Source organism: Simochromis diagramma, unplaced genomic scaffold (genome assembly GCF_900408965.1).
Source record: "Simochromis diagramma unplaced genomic scaffold, fSimDia1.1 OVJJ01000361.1, whole genome shotgun sequence".
Taxonomy (NCBI): Eukaryota; Metazoa; Chordata; class Actinopteri; order Cichliformes; family Cichlidae; genus Simochromis; species Simochromis diagramma.
In genome coordinates this window covers 8,882,372-8,904,910 of record NW_024386860.1, presented here as the reverse complement: position 1 = coordinate 8,904,910, position 22,539 = coordinate 8,882,372, and the positions used below count along the sequence as shown (strand labels likewise).

General features: G+C 38.8%; 2 protein-coding genes across 3 annotated transcripts; both read right to left on the bottom strand.

Moving 5' to 3' along the window:
- Positions 1-499: 499 nt before the first annotated feature.
- csf3r (colony stimulating factor 3 receptor (granulocyte)) lies at positions 500-11,849 on the bottom strand. Of its 2 annotated transcripts, XM_040030354.1 has the most exons (18): positions 11,707-11,849; positions 9,896-10,081; positions 6,600-6,705; positions 5,317-5,391; positions 4,854-5,150; positions 4,638-4,770; positions 4,305-4,471; positions 3,992-4,152; positions 3,681-3,825; positions 3,331-3,413; positions 3,015-3,207; positions 2,747-2,935; positions 2,468-2,569; positions 2,048-2,194; positions 1,834-1,965; positions 1,651-1,747; positions 1,480-1,558; positions 500-993 (listed from the first exon to the last, which is right to left on the bottom strand). In XM_040030354.1, exons 4-18 carry the CDS (start codon positions 5,378-5,380, stop codon positions 517-519), a joined length of 2,466 nt encoding a protein of 821 aa, XP_039886288.1. In that variant the 5' UTR covers positions 5,381-5,391; positions 6,600-6,705; positions 9,896-10,081; positions 11,707-11,849; the 3' UTR covers positions 500-516. The 2 variants fall into 2 exon arrangements, with proteins under 2 accessions (XP_039886288.1, XP_039886289.1); XM_040030355.1 differs by lacking the exon at positions 9,896-10,081.
- A 7,802-nt stretch (positions 11,850-19,651) lies between these two features.
- On the bottom strand, positions 19,652-22,322 carry LOC120732621. The gene is made up of 3 exons (XM_040030353.1): positions 22,197-22,322; positions 21,975-22,033; positions 19,652-21,842 (listed from the first exon to the last, which is right to left on the bottom strand). The coding sequence occupies exons 1-3, from the start codon at positions 22,223-22,225 to the stop codon at positions 21,148-21,150; spliced, it is 783 nt and encodes a 260-aa protein (XP_039886287.1). The 5' UTR covers positions 22,226-22,322; the 3' UTR covers positions 19,652-21,147.
- Between the last annotated feature and the right edge of the window lie 217 nt (positions 22,323-22,539).

Below are 22,539 nucleotides of genomic sequence, written 5' to 3'. Positions count from 1 at the left end.
TTCAATCAGAGAATTCACATGTAATCCACAAAAATATAATCTCAACAATATAGTTTAACCTCCTAAGACCCAAACTCTTCCACGGCATGCATTTTTAGTTTGTCTTTGATATTTGGGCATATTGGGGCCCGATGAATGTAAAAACAAAGAATTTTTTTCCCCTTATTTTTGTTTTTAAGAAAAATAAGAGCCACATGAGGATATTCGTTTAAAATTTTGATAGAACAGTAGCAGTATAATGTCATCATAAGTGGATATCAGGTCCTAGGAGGTTAAAGTAAAAAATGAAAAAAACAAGAAGAAACTTCATTTGCTGCAGAAGTTTTACAAAGTATACAAAAACTTTGCAATGATAATCAGTAAATATCAACATGATTTCTATCAGCTTAAAAAAAATTCTAGCTACTAGCCATGTTATTTACAGCTGTGTACGTTATCACATTAAATTCATTGCACATACTTAGATCTATGTAAGCCTCCAACAAAGCAGTTCTACTTGTAATTGCCAATGGTGCTTTAGTCATTTTCAGTATCATTCATGGCTAATGCTCGTAGAAAAGGAAAGTCATCCCAAAGACTCTCTGGGTCTGCCACTTCTTCAGGTACACAATCATGGCTTGGCCCAAAAAAATGCTGCTCCTCTGTCATTCCACCTAGTGCTAGATTCTGGTAACACTTGGGGGTGAAAGGTTCCTCTGCCTCTAAGAGGGGCTGTGTAGATTCAGAACGCAGGTAGACATGAGGCTCTTTGGGCGGTGGGCTGTTACAAAAACCAGAGAACACCACAGTAGCATAAGGAACAGAGTCACTGTTTGAGCCAGAGTATTCGGTGATGAAGGGCGAACCACAAATAGACTCTCCAAGGTCACTGGTCTCTTCTGAACTGTTTATCCAAAGATCATCCTCCTCTTTGCTTAGTTTCATGGGGATGTCCGGAAAGCTGAGGTGGGACAAATATATCGGATCCTCGCTGTCACATGAAGGATGGGTATACTGCAAGTGAAAAATAAGTGAGACAACAATAGTATCAATTTCTTGGCTTTACACCATGTCATGTCTTTTTTTCACTCATGCAGCAAAACAAGCTTTAAATATCCAACATTAGAAATTAATATCAGTTGGAATGCTTTAAATTAAGTCTCCTGTTAGTTTTCACCAGATCCTGATGGAGACCTTAAACAGCCTCTTTCTCTGTTAAATGAACCTCTGTGTTTAGCGGGTATTTGTTAAATTTGTCTTAATTCCATTGAAAAGCACTGTAAGCTAAAACAACAAATTAACAGGGCATTAAACCAAATAATGAGAAGGAAGAAGCTAAACTGTTTCTGCAGAATTTCACAGTCATTCCCTGTAGGGTTCAACCTCTTCATTCTACATATTGCAGATTTTTGCAGCTTTAATCAAAAACATTAGTAATAAGGAACGTATAAATGTATAAAAACATTTCTGTTGTCCTCTAACGGATGTCCGCTTTCACACCTGTGTTGATTCTGATGTCAGTCTTAGGACAAAGCTGTTAGCTGGGTCTGGAACAACTGGCCAAAAAATCCCCTTAAACCTTGAAGTTAAAGAAAAAAAGAATTAGTGTAGTGTGTTAAGAATAAACAGCATTACAGCTTCCCAGCTTAAACAGTATGAGCATGAGCTTACCTTTCATGTTTGGAGAAACAAGTCAGGACTATGAAAATAATCAGCAATGAAAGTCCAAAAACTGATCCGATTACAATCATCGCACTAGCGACCTCATCTGAGAAAAGAAAAGACACGTAATGTCACGTCTGATCATATTCTGTTTGTGTTGACTTTCTCCAAAGAAAAAATGATCGTACTAACCAAAGGGCTGAAATTCAAAATGAACTGCTGACCCATTCAAGCTCCCACCAAATGTGCTAACCATCAAGACAGCTCCATGCACACTGGGGTCTTTAAGGATCACACTTCTTTTTTCTGTATCTACGTTCACAACTGAAGAACAGTTAAACATTAGAGGGGATCAAGTACTTAAAATATCCTATACAACATAGTAGAGATAAGGTATTTAACCTACGGTTAACGGGTCCCTTCTGATTCCAGTAGAAGACTGTGTAGTCTTGGATCTTTCCATTTCGTTGGTCTAATGGTATTTCATCCCAGGTAATCTTAATATCTGAATTCCAGGTCTTTTGAATATGTAATTTTGGAACCATGGATGGGGCTTTAAAAAGAACAACATCACAAGTGATTAGTAGAACTAGAAAGAGTTTTTAACCATTAGACATTATATTAGACAGCTCAGGTCTTTACTCCAATAGGTTATTCATTTCTTTCCACAAGAGGGCATTATTTCATCATGTATCAGCTGTTCTGTGAAAGATTACAAAATATATATTCTGTAAGTCAACGCTCTTCTGACTACTTCAAAGTTGAGGGAGTCTGGCTCACACCTCTGCTGGCTTGTGTGAGACTTTTTGTGTCTTGGGTGACTTACCCTTCTCTCTCAAGTAGGCATTAAATGTCTTAGGAGGGCCTATCCCATCCATAAACCTTGGATATACAGAGATCCCATAGGGCTTGTAGGGCTCAAAGCTGCCTGTTGATGAGTGAGAAGAGGTTAGGGTGGATCATTGCCCACAGGAGTCTAACAGTGTGTAGAGGCAGGTTAAGCACAGGAAAAGGAAGATCTTACACAAGAGTGATTGTTCAAATTCTTGTTGTAGAGGATAATCATCCGATTAGGAAAGCGGAAGACAAATATTGTAAAACATACCTGTTATAACAATGCTGGACTGGTTTTGGCCAGCAATGTCAAACTGGATGTGGGAGAGGCCTGATTTTAACAAAGGTCTCCATTTCACCACATAATCGCTGAGTCCTGAGGAATCCATGCTTCTCCACTGAACAAGAAATGAATTGTTTCCATATGGGACTGCTGTGGCATCTAATACCACAGGATGAGCTACAGACAGAAAAAGATGCATATCATATTCTACATGTCATATGATATGATGCATTCATTTGTTTCGTGAGTGAGTTACCTTTATGTTTGTAAATCTGTACTACAGTGGGAGAAGATTTCCCTGCTGCATTTACAGCCTTTACATACACTTTCTTAATGCTCCTAGAAAGACTGAAAGTACAGTAGTTCTCCCTTGTAGAGCACACCACTCTCTTTTGCACCAAGACGATATATGACACATTTTGGCCATTGGCACGAAATCCTTTTGATGGCTGAAACAGAAGGAAAAATGTGAGGAGATATTTTAAAAGACGACCTCTCATGCTCCACCAGAACTAGAAGACAAAATGCATCAATTTGTGACAGGTGTCAAGCAACGTGTGTGATGTGTGTACCTTCCAAAACAAGCTTATGTTGAGTTGTTTTAGCAGGGGATCCTCAGATATCTCCATCCACGAATCTAGGCGTCCAGTGGGAGCTAAAAAGATAGAGTCACCTGTCAGCATGTTGCATGTCAAAAGCCTGCACGTCTCCTTTTACTCTTTGGAAATAAAAACTTTTTCATCCACGACGGGTTTATGGATTCAATGCAACAAAGCTCAATACAACCTGCGCTATAGAAAAAAGTAATGGCAGATGCAGAAGATGACATTAGCATATATTGAAAAGACCAGGAAATGGAAGAAAAGGCAATAGATTGGGAAATGGTTGACTGACTGATGGTGTCAGTCTGAATTGATCTTACCACTCTCCAAGGTGACACCAGACTGGCTGCTGCTCCATTCACTCCAGGGGCTCTGCTGGTATCTGACTCTGATCTGTGCAAAATACCGAGTCCAATGCAGCAGGTGACACATGTCCACAGGAGTTTTAGCATTTTGAACCAAGACCTGGCATATTTTTCAGGGACACAGAATGTACAAACATAAGTTCTTGCATATCCAATGTGAACTTCAGGGAAGGAATATCAGCATTTGGATGTCTATAGCCACTGGATCAAATGTTTGGGAAGATACATTTTCAGTTGATATCAACAAAGGGTTGATTTGCACTCACTGGGTCATTCCACTGTGTGCTGTCAACAGACTTAAATCGGTATTCCAGGTTTAATAACCCGCAAGACTGGAGCCAGGCCTGGTCTGGGGACAAATTCCAGTTCAGCCTCAGGCAGCCATACCTTTTAGAAATCACTTGAATACTGGGTGGGTCAAACTTAGCTGAAATAGTGACAAAAACAAAAGCATGCATAATTTTTTTTTCCACCGATTTTAAGTACAATTTAGTATTGTCTATGAAATATAGTACTTATAATACAAACAGAGCTTGAAGAATGCTAAAAAAAAGAAAACCCCAAAATTATTTTCCTTACCCGAACTAACAGGTTCTAAAACAAGTGGTGCTGAGGTTGTCTCTCCAAGTTCATTCACAGCTTTCACATATATCTTCATGTCATAAAACAGCACAAATTCAAAACGAGGGATGGTATAGTGATGGACTCCTTGTGGCAGTTTATAAGAATAGTTTTCATTTTCAGCCCTGAAATGATGAAATTACATTTTAAGAAATATAGTCGTTCAACCTTGAAGACAAAGCCTAGATAACACGTCTGATACCAGTATGATATTTACTGCTCGACCAGTCTTTCACTGTAATCTATATTTTGTATATTTGCATTTGTATTCCATTTGTTACATATTTTTACCACATTTCAGTATGGAGGGAATACTGTGTGGGCAGGTGGGTTTCCCTCTGCCCAGGGTCCCAGCTACAGGTGATTGTGTTGGGGTTGGTGAGGTTTGTCTGACAGGTGAGGTTTTGCGGTGCTTCTGGTGGATCTAAAGGTAAAAAGAAAAACAAAGTCATTTTTAAATGGAATTTAATTTGATCCGTGTACAAAAGAATCGCAAATGCTTCTCACATCCAGCTCGGATCTCCACGCCTGCGACTACTTGAGGAGGAGAGGCTTGGATACAGCAGGTGAGGATTGCTCGGGTGTGATTGAAGCTTGATATAACAGCTCTGGAAACCCTGCTGCTCTCACTGGCTTCTGGACTGCTGGGAATAAGCCTATCATCAAGGCGCCACTCTATATGAACAGCTTGTCCAGTGACCAGAGGGCAGTCCTCTCTGATGACACACGTGGCTGTCACAGGGGATCCCAAAGGTACCACTGAGCTGGATGTGTGGACCTTTGCACAGGGCTGTATGCCATCCTCTAAAAATTACAAAAAAACAAAGACGTAATGTGAAGATTGTTAAGATGTTTTTTCTAAATGTTTAGTCTTTTACTAGGTAAAATCTCCAAGGCAAAGGACACAAAATGATAGTAAGAATTGTCATTGTAATTGGTATTTCCATCTTCCTCCGACACCTACACTCACCATTTCTTGCTCCGTTCACAAATGTCACCAGCATGACAATCACTGACATCCATTTGGATATCATGATGATAAAACCTGTTAGGCAGCCAAAATGAAATGCATTATTGGTAAATTACCAACTTTCATGCTCTGTCAAAACAATATTTGAGTGACAAGGTGCATTGTGTGAGGGAGGAATTGACAGTGGTGGTGGTGACAATGGTGTTTCAAGGGTCTGGAAGTGATCTCCATAACGCATAATATTTCAGTATACACACTGTGCATCTCCTGCCTCCCTGATCTCTAGCAAAAAGGAAAAAAAAAAAAAAAAGATTTGCTGTGCTGTCTGCGTTTGTGGAGCACAGAAAAAAACTGAGCACTGACACTTGACAAACTCAAATAAATAAATAAAAATTAAATAAAAATCTAAGCACATAAATAAAAGCCAACACTCGTGGCATATTGGGTTCACCGGGGAAGTGACATTTAAAGCTCTGCTGGCTGAAAAACAAAACAGATAGAGACATCCACAGGTGCTATCAAGTTTCCATTGTTACACTGTTAAATAAAAGGGATGAAACTCTTTCTAAATTTTGAGAGAAATATTTAATAAAAAATATAAAATATATTAAAATGTATCACCTGTTACAGTGTAACTGGACTTTTTTGAGATTGCAATAAGAACAATAATACCTCAGTCACATAGGCCTAGAGACTGTTGATAACCTGCTGGCAACCTCTGGTCACCAGGGAAAAATACGCATTCCCCAGCAAGTTGGTGAATAGTTGCTGGCTGTCACCAGGTGCAACCCCCAACAAACTCCAGCAGCTCAAAGACACTTTGTTTTTTAGTGGCCGGTGGTTACCGAGGAGTCAGTGACCAATCGCTAGACCTGCGTTCGTAAGGTTTTAGCAATCAGTTTCACAAGAACTGGCAGCATCTTCCAACCACCAGTCAAAACCAGTCATATTTTTCTCACACGACTTGTGTTTGCTAGGTGGTTGCTGACTGGTCTGACGTAAACAAAATGGCTAGAGTCAAAGTATGACAGCAACACTCCTATGACCAAGAAAACAAAAAAATCAGTTGTTATCCAGCCATTACAATGATTCTTTTTTTTCTGTCTGAGATTGATGGCAAGCAGTTGTGGAGACAAATAATTTTCCTATGTCACGGTCCGTAGTGTGACTATAGCAAAATGAGAACTAGTTGGTAAAGTTCTGGCAGCATTTCTCAAACATACTGCACTTTTTATATAAAGTCAACCTTGCTCTTTAGTTCGAGAATCAGTTAGGGAACTCACCATTACACAGAAGTTTAAAATTCACAGAAATCTTTGTTCTGGTTTACAAAGCACCACCCAGACACGCCATCACAGCCTATATCAGTATCTCTGCAACTGTAAGGTACTGTGTGGAAGAAAAGACAAATAGTTTAGAGTACAAAAGCAAATACTAACTGATTACTAAAGTAACAGAAAACAATGGATTTGAGTTTTTTAGTGGTATTAAAAGAACATTTAATTGTATAATGAACACCGACATATAGACATGTAGTTTTAAACTTTGTGCAAATTATTCACACAATCATGTGTTTTGCATATTTTAATGCATTAAAACCAGTGTATGTACAATAAAAACATTCAAAACAATATTTCACATGAGAATAGTGATTTTGTTACTAGAAGATCAAAATATTGTGTTCAGTGCATTGTTAAAAATGTTTGCTAAAATGTAAACATATATTTCTGGACATTTCAATTTTGGACAGGTGTCACTTTATATTATAAAATAAAATACCAGATGGCAATGAAAGTTTGCAACTGATAAACAGCATTACGAGGGAGCAGAATCATAAAAATGTGAGAGTAGAGTTTTAAATTCATTAAACACTGCAAGCAACTCAATAGTAAGGAAACCTCTTGGGAATGATCTAAAATTATGCCAGTTGATTCCCTTATTAATGTCTTCATCAGAACTACATTTCACACTGATGTGAAGTACTGTGCAAAAACCTTGAATCACCTCTCATTTCTTTTGGTTTTGCTTCACTGAAGCCATACTTTCTTATAATTTTTTAAAGTGGTCTAGAACAGCAGTTTTCCGGTTTATTCTCTGGACATTGGCTGCTTTTTAATCAATTTTTAGATCTGTGGATTCATCTCTTGTTGTTTAAGCCACATCAGAATTGATCTCAAAGCAAAGAATGGCTTCTTGACAGCCACTCTTAAGAAAGGGATGGGTAGAAAAAGCTGAGGTGTGCCAAATAACACACAAACTGAAAATGACTGAAAATAGTGTGGCATTCAAACGTGAAATTTTTGGTTCAAATTGTTGTCAGTATGTACAGAGGTGGTCAGGAGAGAGGTACATCAGTCATCCACAGTCATCTGTAAAACACACTGGAGGTTCTGTCACGGTTTGGGGCTGTTTTCCACCAGAGAGGTTGTGAATCTTGTCAAAACGGATGGAACTATGAACACAGAATAGTACTGTCAAAGTTTGTTCCACCATGTAATACCATCTGGAAAACATCTGAGTGGCAGTGTTTTCATTTTTTAGCTTGACAGTGATGACAGACACACTGCCAATGCAGTAAAAGCACGCCTGTATAGAAAAAAGACACAGTGGAATACTATCAGTAATGGACTGACCTCCCCAGAACCTGAACCTCAATATTACTGAAGCAGTGTTGGATCATCCTTGCAGAGGATGAAACAACAGGCAGACAAGATTTGAAGAAGAGTTTTGAATTTCCCTCAAAATGCCTGGAGACCTATTCCTGAAGACTACTTAAATTACAAGAAAGCATGCCTACATGAGTTCAGGCTGTTTTAAAAAGAGAAATGGTCATCAAGCTTATTTTTGTTAACTGAAATAAAAATGAAAAGTAGACTTTAAAAAAAGGAAAATAACTCAAATGATTTTGTGAATTTGAAGACTAAAAAACAAAAAATACAGAGGAAATAATTCATGCAATATTCATTATTTTTGTTAGGATGCCTGGGTCGTTGACCCAGGGGTTTTGAGTTTATTAGATTATTTATACTTTCTAGTCTTTGGTTTCTTTGAGTTCTGTCTATAGTTTATGTCTCTGTCTTCTCTAGCTGCTCTGTCTCCCCTGTCAGCTGTATCCCCTTGTCTAGTTCGCGTCTCTGTGTATCCTTAGTTCCTATATCCCCGTGTCCAGTCAGTGTCTGTGTCTGCCCTGGTCCCACGTCTCTGTTCCCTCTGTTGCAGTGCGTGCGAGTCTGTGTCTTTGTTCAGTCTGTGTTATGTGTTTCCTGTTTTACTTTGAAGGTCTCTGTCTTATCTCAGTGTGTTCAGTTCACGCTTCCTTTTGTCTCGTCAGTTCTGATTTGCCCCAGCTGTGTTTCCCTCCTGTTATTCATTCCCTGATTGCTCCTTCTGTGTATTTAAGCCCTGTGTTTCTCTGTGTCCGTGTCGCGATCTACTGTTTTCCTAGCTGTGTGTTCTGTCATTCCTCCAGTTTAAGTTTGTTTTGAGTTTTTTCAGTTATGTTATATTTTGAGTTCACGACTGTCTCCGGAGTCTGCACCTTGGGTCCTATTCCTGTCTGCACACAGCCACACCTAACAATTTTGGTTAAAAAATTTATTACAACTTGCCTGTTGAGGCTTTCATTGGTGTGTTTACTGAAACTGTGTACACAGCTTTTATTGTAACACCCCTCCATACAATAACAACTGAAAAGAAACTAACAATGAAACTAATAAATAACTAAGTCAAACTAAACTGAATTAACAACAGAAAGCTCTCATATTACATTTTTTTGTGTGACGGTAGATATCAATAACACCACGAGCTGTTCCAGCTTTAATTTGGGTGAAAATTGGGTTAAGGTTAGGTTAAGGTCAAGGTCACAACAAATATGAAAATCAGAAAAAAACTTTAAATTACCCACAATATTTTACAGGTTGTCTTTAAACTTCAACAATAAACTAGGCCTTGGGGGACATGAGTAACTAGATTGGCTAAGCATTTGACCTTGACCTCTACTGTTAGCCCCTGAGGTCAAAGCTGACCTTGAAAACAAATGTCAAGACACCGTATTGAGTATAACACATCATAGCACGGAGAGAGCTGCACAATAGTCTTTTTACTTATTTATTTTTTTAATCCAACACCCTACGGCATCACGATGATGCCATGTAGTTTCGCAAAAATCACACATGGATGAATATCTCTTAAAATCTAAAGTTTTTACGGTTTATAGTAGCCAAAGATTTCAGCCAGTTCTACTCCGAGCATACAGGTAAAGATAATAAAATACACCATTTTAGTATGTAATGCTAAAAGGTCAAAGGTCAAAAGTCAAACATCAGTGTTGATATGAAAACAGGGTGCCGTTAGCATCTAATAAAAAGTTTTCATATAGCCTTTGACCTTCATGGGAGCTGCGCTCTTTGACTGCACTTGTCAGATCTGGTTTTGCCCTGTATACTGTTTTTCAATTTATACATGCATGTTTCGATAAATCACTGCAGCCATTTTCCTAGAAAAATATAAAAGAAATATGTGATGGGGAAAGAAATAAGACATTTGCACAGTACTGAATGTGTGTGCGTGCATGACTCACCAACATACAGACATCTACCCAGAACCAGTAAGTGGTACAGCATTGAGAAACTTCCTGTGGTCTTGTAACACTCAACCTGCCTGTTTCTGAGAATAAGCTGAGAAACTCACTGTTCCTCAGCTTAACATGTAGCATGCGCACAACACCAGGTGACTGCTCAGAGTCCAGTTCAATTTGTTCTGTAGGCTAAAGACACAAATGACATATTAGATTTTGACTATCCAAAGCATTTCTGGTGTAGAATAACATTCAACCGTTGAGCAGAAATGTTATGTTCATAGTGTCATTGTAACACCTCCATAAGATGAGGAAATATAACCTAAAATTTGTATAATTTGTAACTATCACTCAAACTGTTAGATCACTGCCCTCAGTCCAAAATAACTATTTGGTGAAGACTGCGTTTTGCAATGAGAGAGAAATGGAATTTTCTCTCCGTTTCTTATCAGCACTGTGCAAAAAGGCCCCCATTTCCCCCCGCTTTCCTTTTTAGAATTTCTGCTTACTACTAATAGGTAATTGCCTGTGGCTCTGACAAAAGGCAATTGAAGGAAAGACAGAGAGAGAGAGAGAGACGAGGTGGAGAGCAGAAAAGGGTATTAGACTCGGAGTGTATTTTGTCAACAACACAATATGACATACTTAAAATAAAGGCAGAATAAATGAAGTCTGGATATTCTTTGCGTTTCGGCCAATTATGTTCAGAACATATAGATGAGAATACATTATGTAGAATTTATTTTTGTGTCTCGGTGAGTCATGTCTCCATGTTAAAAGAAATATTTTTCTACAACTTCAGTAGATTTCCTTTCCTGTTGCTGTTGAGGGTTACAGAACGCCCACTTAAAGGATTTGGCAATATCCCTCACACATTGCAAAGTGTAATGACAGACTCACCGCTATTTCCCCTTTTTGGTTTTATTTCTCACACTATACAGTGTGTTTTGAAAAGAGATTTAAAAGGAGTTAAAGAATTGATTCGTTTTTTCCTATCATGGCTGTTAAGACATTCTGACCTTTTATGTGGGCAGTATCTAAAATCCCAGACCGATTGAATCAATCTTTTTAACTTCCGATTTTTAAACTGTCAGAAGATGTTTTCCATACACTAAAATACTGTTGCCCCCGTGATTAGAAGAAAACTGCAGCCATAAAACATAATAAAAACATTGCCATACTGTAGTCTTTAGAGCTTGAAAAAGAAGGCGGCTGGATTTCTTTAAGGTTTTTAAAGACATTTCACCTTCAATCGAAGGCATTTCTTCAGTTGTGAGAGGTGAAACAACTTCAAAAAAACATAAAGAACTCCAGTCGCCTTCTTTTTCAAGCTCTTAAGACAATGATGACTTGGGCGACATTGCGGTATTGTACTAAATTTAACAAAGGTTTAGGTAAAAACACCTTTGTGCGACGATCTAACAACTTATTTTAAATGTTTCAAACGATACGCTTCAAGTACTATAAAGCATCATCTTATCTTAGTATTGCTTATTTAATCCTAAATGTATTAAGAGTGTGTAGTGTGTGTGTGTATTAGGTATTAAACTACAAAGGATGATAAATGTCACATCTACAATACAGAGGGACCAGAAAATCAGATTAAACATGGATTAAAGATGATTTTTTTAAATAAGTTGAGTGGTCCATAACTTACATGTAGATGAGGATGCAACTACCTAGCTTTAACCTCATTCAGAAACAAGTTTAGCAAAGTTTTCCTTTTCAATCTGGCACAAGTATCAAAATGAAAGAAGCAGCAAATTGCTTGATGTGAAGATAAAGGAGAGCCATCAGAGAGGCTTGCCACTCACCACACAGCAGCTGCAGCAGACCCAGAAAGACAAGAGGCTCTTATCAGCCCTGATAGCACCAGATGAAACAGCGTGGCTCAAAGTAGCTCGGATTTGAGGACGTGTGTGTGCCAAGAAGCAGCACAGGCAGCAACATCCTTGTTTTGCATTTGTGAAACTGCTATTTTCCAAGAAGAAACATGTGACTGATGGGGCCCAGTTATGGGAAGGAAGAATGGGGAGTTCACATTGCTCAAATTCACATTTTTAAAAGCTCAGCAAAAAGTTTTTACAGGTGGTTTTGGCTGTTTAATTTGTCACAATAATATGCAGTTTTTCTTAATGGAGTAATTAGAAAAATCATTATAGCTCAACTTATAGCTGTTAAATGTCAGCTGAATTGAATTTTCAGTACTTTCCCAGAAGATGCTAATACAGCAGCTGTCAAATGTCCTTCAGTCGGACTCCAGGGAGTCTTCTCGCAAGAAGAATGTGATCATTCTGGCTCAGGCTGACCCCTCTGTGTTTTGTGTGACCTTTGAAGTAGCTTCAAAATGCACTCATCTCCCTCTCTGAGCCTGTCTAAGACTTTGTCAGCATGGTAATAGAACAAGCTCTTAAATGGGATTGTAAACTGTGCCTTGAACCCCCCCTCAAGGACACTTGAAACTAGTTGCCATATCACGATTATTAGCTTATTAAATTCTAAAATGAATCTGTGGCTTAGGTCTCATTTCACTGCACGCAAGGAGACCCAGCAAGCTCACCCACTCCACTTTTAATCTAACAGCCGCATCTCTGCACGGTCACTCTCGTGCCCTCAAAAGCATAATGGAAGCTAACTGTTAATCAAGAAGCCGCTGGAGGAGGAATTAAATCCACGCACTGGTAGGTTTTAGGGTAGGAATCAACCTGGAGAAAAGAAAAGCAGGCATTAATTAAAAACACATTAACTGGTTATCATGAGTTGACATATTTTGCTTGATCTTTTTTTCCCCTAATCAGCAATAATGAACGAAGCGTTTGCCATCCACTGGGTATTACACGCTATGTTTCAGTGAGCGGTAAAATTAGCCGAGTGCCCCAAAGCCAAGTGGAACTGATGAAGCTTTGCTAGGTTTGATTACGGTTTTTGTCCTATGCTTAACAGATTGCCGTCTCCTCCTTAGATTCTCATTCGCATTAAAAATTCGACTAACCCAAATTAGACACTGCTGTAAACATCATCTCATATCTGTCTGCTTCTATACAGTGAAATACTATAGTGAACTGCAGTCACAACTGCTGTAATTGTGCTAAGCGTGTATACTGAAATACTGAATATTGCCCTCTGTTACAAGAGTGATATTCCACTACTGCACTCAGCCTGATAAGTCGAATTCAGCATTCTTTACCACCAGTTATGTAAAATACTGATTGCACCGATTAAGATTTTCGTTGGCAAAATTATTACAGTTTTGTTTCATTAAACTTAACAACCTATTTACTGATGGCACACCAAAACTACCATTTGCCAGTGAACATACAACACCATGGTGGACTGCTTTGCTGACTTGGAAGCTCACGCTCACGTACTCAATAATGAATTCTGCATTTGATCAATAACTGACTTACAATAAAGTGAGGCAATATGGCCAAAATTAAAGTTGAATGGGAAGTGAACCTCTGAAAGAAGAAACTGAGGGTTTTGGAAAGGCTTGGTCTAAGCACAGGTCTGGAACCCCAGAAAGTGTTGCAAGGGGATTTCAAATGAGAAGTACATGCAAGAAAACAAAAATAAAAGTAAATTCAAATATTGAATTTTTTTTTACTGTACATTGAAACAACAAACTTAAAAAAAAAAACAGTCATTCTTGGAGTTGGAATTCTAGAATAATTAGATAATTAGATTAAATAATAATTAGATTTTTTTTCATCTTCTGTAGCTTCAACATACAAGTGTGCTTGTGTAGTTTTGCAGATGTTCTATGTAAACAAGTTCATTGTCCAGGTGAGGTGATGTTTCCTGCTTCGGCTTTTTAGCCTGTTGCATCTCCACCGGTGATCAGGTCAACTGCAGGGTTGTCAGCTGGCATCACTGCTCATAGTTGCCCACTAAACCAGTTCATCTTCCAGTGGGGGTCTGGTAGCAGACTGGGGACATCTTGCAGCCACCCCCCTGCAGCTGCCTTCGCTGGTGTGCTGTCAGTCGATGTCATTTTTCTGCATCCAGTAGCTTCCTTTCACAGCTTTGCCTATGCCTGTACCTTGCAGCGGCTAGACTGTTGTCTTGCGCAAAAAAGCCCTGTCACCCCATTACCAGTTGTGTCTTGTCACTACTGGTAGCATGATCTGGTACCTGCAGCCCATTTAGGTTTCACAGGTAGTTCCTCTAGGATGCCACATCAATACAAGCCATTAGAATAATGTTTGCTGTGTCTCTGAGCAGACACAGCTCAGAGCAGTCTTAAGTGTGTATTTGAGGTACTAGGACACATGGCGTTACAAAAGGAAAGTGGAAAGGAGCTTTAAAAGGCCATCAATCCATCTCCAGGAACAACATCTGCTCCTTTGTGCGACACAGGACATACAGTGGCAAAATTATCTCCACTGGATCACCTATGTTTACATGTCTGACCAACAGGGTCCAACATCCTTTAGTTAAGAAACTGGCAGGTCCACTACTGGCACCCGATTCTCTTCACCGATGAGAATCGGGTGCCAGTTTTTGTTGTTAGGAATGAATGGCCATCATCCACTCACTGGATTTGTTCCTCTTCATTTTTTATCATTTGCTGCTCCACCATGACACATCTCCTCATGTGTTAAAAGTAAAAATAGGAAATATTTGGGTAACAGTCTTTACATTTACTTTTGCATTTGTCAATATACTGATTTATTTATTTATTTTATAGACTGCATAGGACTGGTCAAAAATGTTTATGAGACTAGCAAAAGATATCTCTATCTATCTGTCTATAATAGGAAAAAATCTATTTATATTTTTGTTGACTGTAATTTTTTCATTTTCAATGATACCACTAGTATTTGTAGATTTTAAAGCAAAAGTCTGCATGATGGTTTGAAGTCTGTGGGGGGCTGTTTATTGTTTCATTGTGTTATTTATTTGTCTGGTAGCTTTTGGTTTTACTTCCTACTTTTAATTTTTCTTTCTTTTTGATTCTCAGCCTACCCTTTTTGTTTCACATGTGTTAAATTAGTCAACCTTAACTTCTACTTACCACTTCTTTTAAGTCTGTGTCTTGTCCTGCTGTTGTTTCTTTCCCCGTAGCTTTTTATTTCCCAGCTTATTGGTTTGTGTTGTGATTTCCATCTCTTCCTCTCAATATATAGAGATATAGCTAGAAAGAGACAGATGCGTGTTTGTGTTCTTTGTACCTGATTCTGTTATTAAAGCTCATTTTGGTTGCTCTTGCACCTGCCTGTTTTGTGTCCCACATTTTTGTATGCTTTTGAACTGAATCACAACACTGGGAATAAAAAGTCCATAATATGTTCTTTCTAATTATTTATTTAAAGAGCCTATTATAAATTATATTTCAAAGTGATCTACCTCCAGTCCATTTGTATAATTGTACCAGAGCTTCAAATTATTAAAATATAAACCTCCAGAAAAGCAGAACACACGTCATTCTTTGAAGAAGAGGCTGAAAGAACTAATGGAACTGGAAAAAACTAATGCAAATAATAAAAGGATGGGCATTCAAAAAAATATATCTTTGTGTTAAAAAAATATAACAGCCATGTTGTTGCTCTGAGACTCAACTTAAATGAAATGCTAATGCCAGTGTACTTGCATGTTCACAGTGATAATGCTTCCTGATATTTCAGTGCTATTCAATGCTATCCTAATATTACACAGGCATGTTTACCATATTTGCAATATTTTAATAAATAATTACATTTCAAATGAGTAGAAAAAAATAGATGTATTAAGTTGAACTAAATAAACCAAAGAGAGACCTGACAAGACCTTATCCTACATGCTTCCTAAATTGTTCATTATCCCTGTCCAATTTACAGTTTTATCGATTATTTTTTGCTAGCATGACTTGAGTTCAGCTTGCTTTGCTACACAATTAAAAGCAGATTTGGCAGGTAGGATTTATGTGGTTGTGTATTCTATACCTAATATAAATCTCTGTAAGTCTGTCAGTTTGATTATATCTGTGAGTGCACTTAGGGTGGCACAGTCGCCTTGGTCTATGCCTGAACAAGACTGCCACCGACCATTTCCCGGCAAACCTGCGTTCCCATTGTGCTATCTGGCCCCAGATATTCTTTAGGCATACTCACACTAGGCATAGCTGCCTTTCATTGTCCCTGGTCTTTGGAGATAAAACACAATGATGGTATTGATAGCCAAAAGAGAGTAGTTGGAAACAATCCTGAGACTAACTTGCTTTGGAAACATTATATTATTGTGGACAATCAGGTTCCTGATTTTGCACTTTGTGGTATAATCGGAGCAGTTTTGGAAACGGTGACACTCTGCTCTATCACATCCCTTATAGATGTGTAAATGACTTAATAAAGCAGTTTTTACAAAGAGCACCATCATTGAGGAAGCGCAGGACTTCCTACATACTTCACGAGTGTGAAGTGCACCAGGGTGCAGAACACTAAACCTTGACCAGAAATAGTACACAGCAACCACACCAGTCAAACGAACCAAACGAACTTTGGAGATTAAACATGCTTGGGAACAAATAGTGTGATCACTGTCTTAGTTTAATGCAATTTGTGTGAACGGCTTTACTTGCACAAAATGTGTGACAACAACAATTAAAAACAAAAACTGTCAGTAACTAAATTTTCATAATAAGTTCATAATATGTTTCTGCACATTCATGGTGCTTGTCATACAAGTTCACTTATGAGCACAACCACATTCACCATTGACAGTGTTTAATGTGTGTATACACCCCCGAGTTGTGTTACACTATTGAGCGTGGCCTCTGGCACTACACTGCTGTGTCGACCTTGCGGGTTGGTTGAGTGAGCCTGTGAGCCACTGTGTGTGAGGGAGGGAAAGGGAGAGAAAGACAGAGAAAGGAGAGGGTCAGACAAGCTCCAACTCTCGCTCCTGCTCCTTACATGCACCCAATCCACTCCTATCTAGTACCTGTCACACGCTGGCTGCAAAATGGAATTGACTATTGATTTCCCCCTTACCACAGGTCAGTTGTGCTGGCAGGCTATAGTGAGCTCAGCGAGAGCCTTGCGTGGGACAACAAGAGGAGGGGAAGAAACACGAGAAGGAAATACACACATTTCAAAACACACAGCACATACACGCTCTTATTAACTGAGCCTTTGTAACGGAAGACAGTCAGCATTGCTTTAAAAGAGGTGTGTGTCACAACATGCAGTGGAACACACTCTGGACTGGGTAACCTGGAAAACTGCGATAAACCTGCGGTGGAACTTAAAAGGCAAAATAAAGTAGTAAAAAAATACATTTGAAATATTTTAAGATTGTAAGGCTCCTCCCACCCTTTTTTGGCTCTTTGATATAAGAATGTGTGGGAGAATATTAGCTGCCAAGAGCTTTTCCACTCAAAGGTTATTTATGGAGTTCCACAGGGTTCTGTGCTGGGACCAACACCTTTCCCCACCATTATTTCTTTCCTACACTATATACATTTTCATTTTTATAATAAGATACCTAGCTTTATTTATCTATGAAGCCATTTGATACAAATCAAATACATGACAAGCAGGGCTTAAACACAAAGTTCTGGATGCCCTCTGACTTCCTATTTCTAAATGTAGACAAAAACTAAAGTTATTTTCCTCTAATCTAAAATTATTAGTAAATGGTGTCTGACCAGATACTAGATAATCTGGATGGCATTATCTCAGCCTCAAGCAACACTGTGAGGAATCTTGAAGTCATTTTTCCAACCCACACATTAAACAAATATGTAGGACTACTTCTATTCCCCCCCCCCATCAGAGCTATATTACTAAAATTAGAAAGATCCCGTGAGCAAGTAATGCTGAAAAGTTAGCTCATGCATTTTCTACTGCGATTCATTATAGGCCTGCTCTAAAAAGTTCTTTAAAAAGCCTTCTGTTAATCCAAAACACTGTAGCAAATATTGACTGTACTGACACAGACTAGAAAGAAAGACCACCCACATTAACTTTTCTTCATTGGCTCTCTGTTAAATCTAGAATTGCATTTAAAATGTGTTTTCTCACATAAAAGTCTTGAAAAGTCAGGCCTCATCATATCTTTTAAAACATAAACAGCACCATATTGTCCCAACAAAGGACTTGTCTCAGACTGCAGGCTTGCTTTTTGTTCCTTGAGTTTTTAAACGCAGAATGCGAGACAGAGTCTTCAGCTATCAGCTATACACGGCATGATATCATTAATAATTTTTAAACTCTGCCTCTTGTCCCATCTTTCTTTGCTTTCTTCTCCTTCCCTCACCCCCAACCGGTCACAGCATATGGCCCTCCCTCCCTGAGCCTGGCTCTACTTAAGGTTTCTTGCTGTTAAAGGGGAGTTTTCCCATTTCCACTGTCACAAGTCCTTGCTCCTAGGGGATTGCTGGGATTTTCTATATACATTATAAAGCGCCTTGAGGTGACTGTTGTGAAATGGTGCTATATAAATAAAAATTAATTGAAATGAAATAGACTTTTTCAGTGGAACAGTTTTCAGTGGCTAAAGAAAATATTTTTTTTTTTCTTTTAATTGAAAGACAGCAAATTCAAAAAGACTGACCTACACTGAATGTAACACAAAGGTTTCTTTATTTTAGTTGTCTGGTGATTCCTCAGATTAATTTCCTAGGCTCAGCTGGTTTTTACAACTTTCTTTAAAGACTGTTCATTTAGCTCATATTCACTGCAGGCTGAGCATAAATTGGAGGCTTCAAGAGGTGATTATGGAAAAAAAAGGACTGTTAAAACCTAGCGGTTACAATATCAGTAAATACATGTTGAGTAATAATGTTTTTAAAAAAAAAAAAAAAAAAAATCAAATATATATTTATCTCACTGCTTGATATAATAGAAGTATAAAACAAAGGTTCAATACAGAGAGGTTGGTTTTGCTCCAACCCAGGGCCCTTTGCTGTGCGTCCTCCCCACATGGCAAAAATGCCCACCGAAATATTTTAAACTATCACTTCAGATCTTGGGTCCTGAAATGAGCGATCTTCATCACAAAGTGATATAATTTAGTTTATTAAAAAAATAAATAAAAATTGCATTTGGTGGATTGGTGGCTGTGGGATGGTTTATATTAGGGGTGGGCAAATCCAGGCCTCGAGTGCTGGTGTCCTGCAGGTTTTAGACATCACCCTGAACACACCTGAATCAAACGATTAGTTTATTACCAAGCCTCTGGAGAACTTCAAAACATGTTGAGAAGGTCATTTAGCCATTTGAAAAAGCTGTGTTGGATCAAGGACACATCTAAAACCTGCAGGACACTGGCACTCGGGGCTTAGAGTTGCCCACCCCTGGTTTATATAGTGAAGGCTTGTTGCAGAGTTGCAGTATCCTCAATTTATGCACGAGCTATTAATTACAGACAGGTGATTTCATACACTGTATACCGTTACCCTGTTGAAAAGTTCTTGAGTTATTCATTTCCATTTTGTAGGCACTGTTTAGGATGCTAAGGGAAAATGCAGTGCCTTAGTGTTTACACATTTTTCAGGCAAGCAGAAATGCTTTCTCTAACAGACATGATAAAGAGCCCAGCAAGCCTGGTCTAGCCTAGGTCGCAGACAAATCTTGGTACACAATAGTGGTCAAGTCAGTAAGAAGTGGAATGTACGAGTGTGTGAAATTAATAGTGCGAATAATTACACCGTGTATACAAAACAAAATGTGTGAAATATATTTTGATTTAATGGCCCTGCAGTAAGAGCCTATTTAGCTGCGTTTGAGACTATCAATGAGGTGCTGACTTAAGTCTGCCTGAAGCCTCAACTCTTCACAACACAGCAGCAAAATTATTAAGTTTAAAAACAAAACAAAAACAACAACTGAAATTTGTGACAATGATTTACTGGAATATTTAAGAATGAAAAGTAATAGAATGTCACCAACTAAAGCAACTAAAAGTGCCTTAATTTGGCATGTTTAATTAAAACAAGAGCTTGTGTTAATCGTTACAAAAGTCAAGTGAAACTGTGTTGCATGCAAGAAGCTCTGATGTCATAAGATTTGGAAAGCTAGATTTCTTTGTTAGCAGCAGTGAGCTCCTGGTGATGGGTCCTTACTGCTCTCCACATGCTTAAACATAGTAAATCCCCCTGCCTCCTCCTTTCCCTCCTCGAAGCTGTAAAAAGGGTCATTAAGCTATTGATCAAGGTTAAGAAGGCAAATGATCACAGGATTGCGGCACTTTTAATGTAGCCATCAGTGACTAAAGACAAGTTTGTCCTTCCTTTCCCTGTCTTGCAAAATATATTTTGAAAGGGTCTTCACTTGTTCGCTGAATTTAGCCCAACATAAACACATGTGAGGTTGCCAGGTGGGGTTCAAACTCACTGCAGCTATTGAATTCTTTTTTCCACCCTCCCGTGATTGATTTCCTTCCTGCTTATCCCAAACAGCTAATTGGTTTATTTTTGTTCCGTCATCAGTTTCCCTCTTCACATTCAAGATTAGTGCGCATAACCCACTCTTAGGCTCTTGAGTGATTTATGGGTCAGTGTACCATTTCACACAAACTTTCAGCATTTCCTGACAATGTTCTGCATTGGTGAGAAAAAAAAAAAGTTTTGTTTTATAAAATGAGTGATACCAATTTGCACGGTCTGAATTATCTAATTGGAAACTCCAGACCAGTAGTGCAACATGCCATCACTGAAATGCCAAGGCTATTTGAAAAAAATTAGCATAGCCTCTACTAGTACTTGCAAACAACAGATTGTAAACAGATTATGGGATTTGTCAAAGGCTGACCCTCCATTAAGCAGCACCTGTGTACAACAATGTGAGCCAAAGGCTCTCTACCCATTGGAACCAACAGATGGCACTGTGGTAGCATCCAGGCCCCAGTGAGTCATTTATGAGGTGGGAGAGTGTTTTTTAAAAAAAAAAAAAAAAAAAAAAAAGAAAAAAGCAGAGAATCATAACCATTTTACAAATTTTATATTCAGTAGAGAATGTGTAATATCACTCATTTTGGAGTTACACGTGAAAAAAAAAAAACCACACACACAATATAGGTGCTTGTACACAGATAAGTGTAGGAGGGACATCCCTCCCCTTTGTCTCCAGTGAAACTAAGATTGTAGACTCACTTCTCACCCTGCACAAAAAGCCTGCCTGTTAACTTAAAAAAAGAAAAAAAAAAAAGAAGAAAAAAAAAAAAAAAAAAGAAGTCACAGGAACACCATCTGACAAGACAGCAGAGCTATATGCCAGGGCCTTTAATGTCAGACCCTTTCATTTGAATAAGTCTAACGGGATCTGGTTTCATGTCTTTCAGACCACCAAGGGGGTTGGGGTACCTTGAACAAACTGTTTAGCATTGAGGCCAGGAAATTTGTATCTCCAACTACCAAACATAGGAGGACCCCAACTAGTCATTGCTGCTCCATGGACTTTCTTAAAGTGATTTGAACCAAGGACAGGCCCTTTTCTTCCGAAGCCATGTACAGTTCGAGCTCTCTGGTAAGCACCATGACCCCAGCTTTGGGGCAGGGGGAGTGCATGGTGAAAAATGCCCTGTCTATTTGGGACGGACTCATCAACAACAAGGTCATGTTCACCATAGACAACCAAGTGACCTTGAGGATCCCTATTCACAAGGTCAAACTGGCTAGGGGCATCAGCTCGTGTTGGTAGTGCAACACGCTTGACCCCTTTAAAACTGGAACCGCGGTTACTGACCGACTGTCCTCTGGGAAAGCCGTGCTCTGGCTTTGTTGTGTATTCATTTTGAACTGGTCCGTAAGTGCCGTGGGTCATTAGAAATCTGTCAGATGTTCCTAGGTTAGCTTGTCTATGCCTCACGTTATGAAAAGTTGGCCAATTTTGTTGAGGGGTGGCCATGTTTGGTACAGTCTCAAACCATTCATGATTGTAAGGGTGAGGGGGGATTCCATGGTAAGCTGGTCCAGAGAGTTCAGGCGCTCCATGTACTCCAGGATAATCCAAACCCAAGGCAGCTGCACGGGCTACAGCACAGACAAACAAAGACAAAACAAACCTGTTTGCCGGTTCATTGTTGTGAAATGTCAAATATACCCACTAATTGGTAATTATATATTTTTTTAAAGTAGCAGCATCCATTGAAGTGCACTACATACCTCTTGCTGTTTTAGCACAATATGCACCACCAGCTGACACAGAGTGGAGCACAACAGTGCTAGAAAAAAAACAAAACAAAAAAAAAACACACACACCCACACCCCCCCCCACACACACACACACAAAATAAATAAATAAATAAAAAATCAGTAAGCCAAATAGCACAGCACTGAGAAGCTATAATTGTTTTTTAACCACAGAAAACCTTAAGCTTTAAATACCTGAGAAAACCCACGAGAAGAAAACTCATTCCTGCAGTTATTTCAGCATAAACTTCATGACAGCACAATTACTGGAACACTTGCCACTTGACTTCTTTTGTAGCCACTCGGACTGCCTAAAGCCTCACCCTGGCTTGATTTGCTAATTACAGACAGCTGGTTGTCATAGAGACCAAAACTCAGCCATTGAATCTAGTCAGCCACTGGCAAATTGCTTCATTATAGAAAATTAGTTAAAATGCTTGCTTGCAGCAGAACTCTACAAAACAAGACATTTGGATTTTTTTACATTTAAGGAAAGAGAAACACACATTTAAAAAAGGAGTGCGGGTCAAACTGACAC

Excerpts from the sequence above, each read along its gene's own strand:
- csf3r (XM_040030354.1), bottom strand. The coding sequence starts at position 5,380 with ATGATATCCAAATGGATGTCAGTGATTGTCATGCTGGTGACATTTGTG. Across the intron at positions 4,153-4,304 it reads TTTAGAACCTGTTAGTTCGG|CTAAGTTTGACCCACCCAGT; the intron begins GTAAGGAAAATA and ends TCACTATTTCAG. Across the intron at positions 2,936-3,014 it reads ACAGATTTACAAACATAAAG|CTCATCCTGTGGTATTAGAT; the intron begins GTAACTCACTCA and ends TTCTGTCTGTAG.
- LOC120732621 (XM_040030353.1), bottom strand. The coding sequence starts at position 22,225 with ATGAGTTTTCTTCTCGTGGGTTTTCTCAG. Across the intron at positions 22,034-22,196 it reads CTTCTCGTGGGTTTTCTCAG|CACTGTTGTGCTCCACTCTG; the intron begins GTATTTAAAGCT and ends TTTTTTTTCTAG. Across the intron at positions 21,843-21,974 it reads TTGTGCTAAAACAGCAAGAG|CCCGTGCAGCTGCCTTGGGT; the intron begins GTATGTAGTGCA and ends TCTGTGCTGTAG.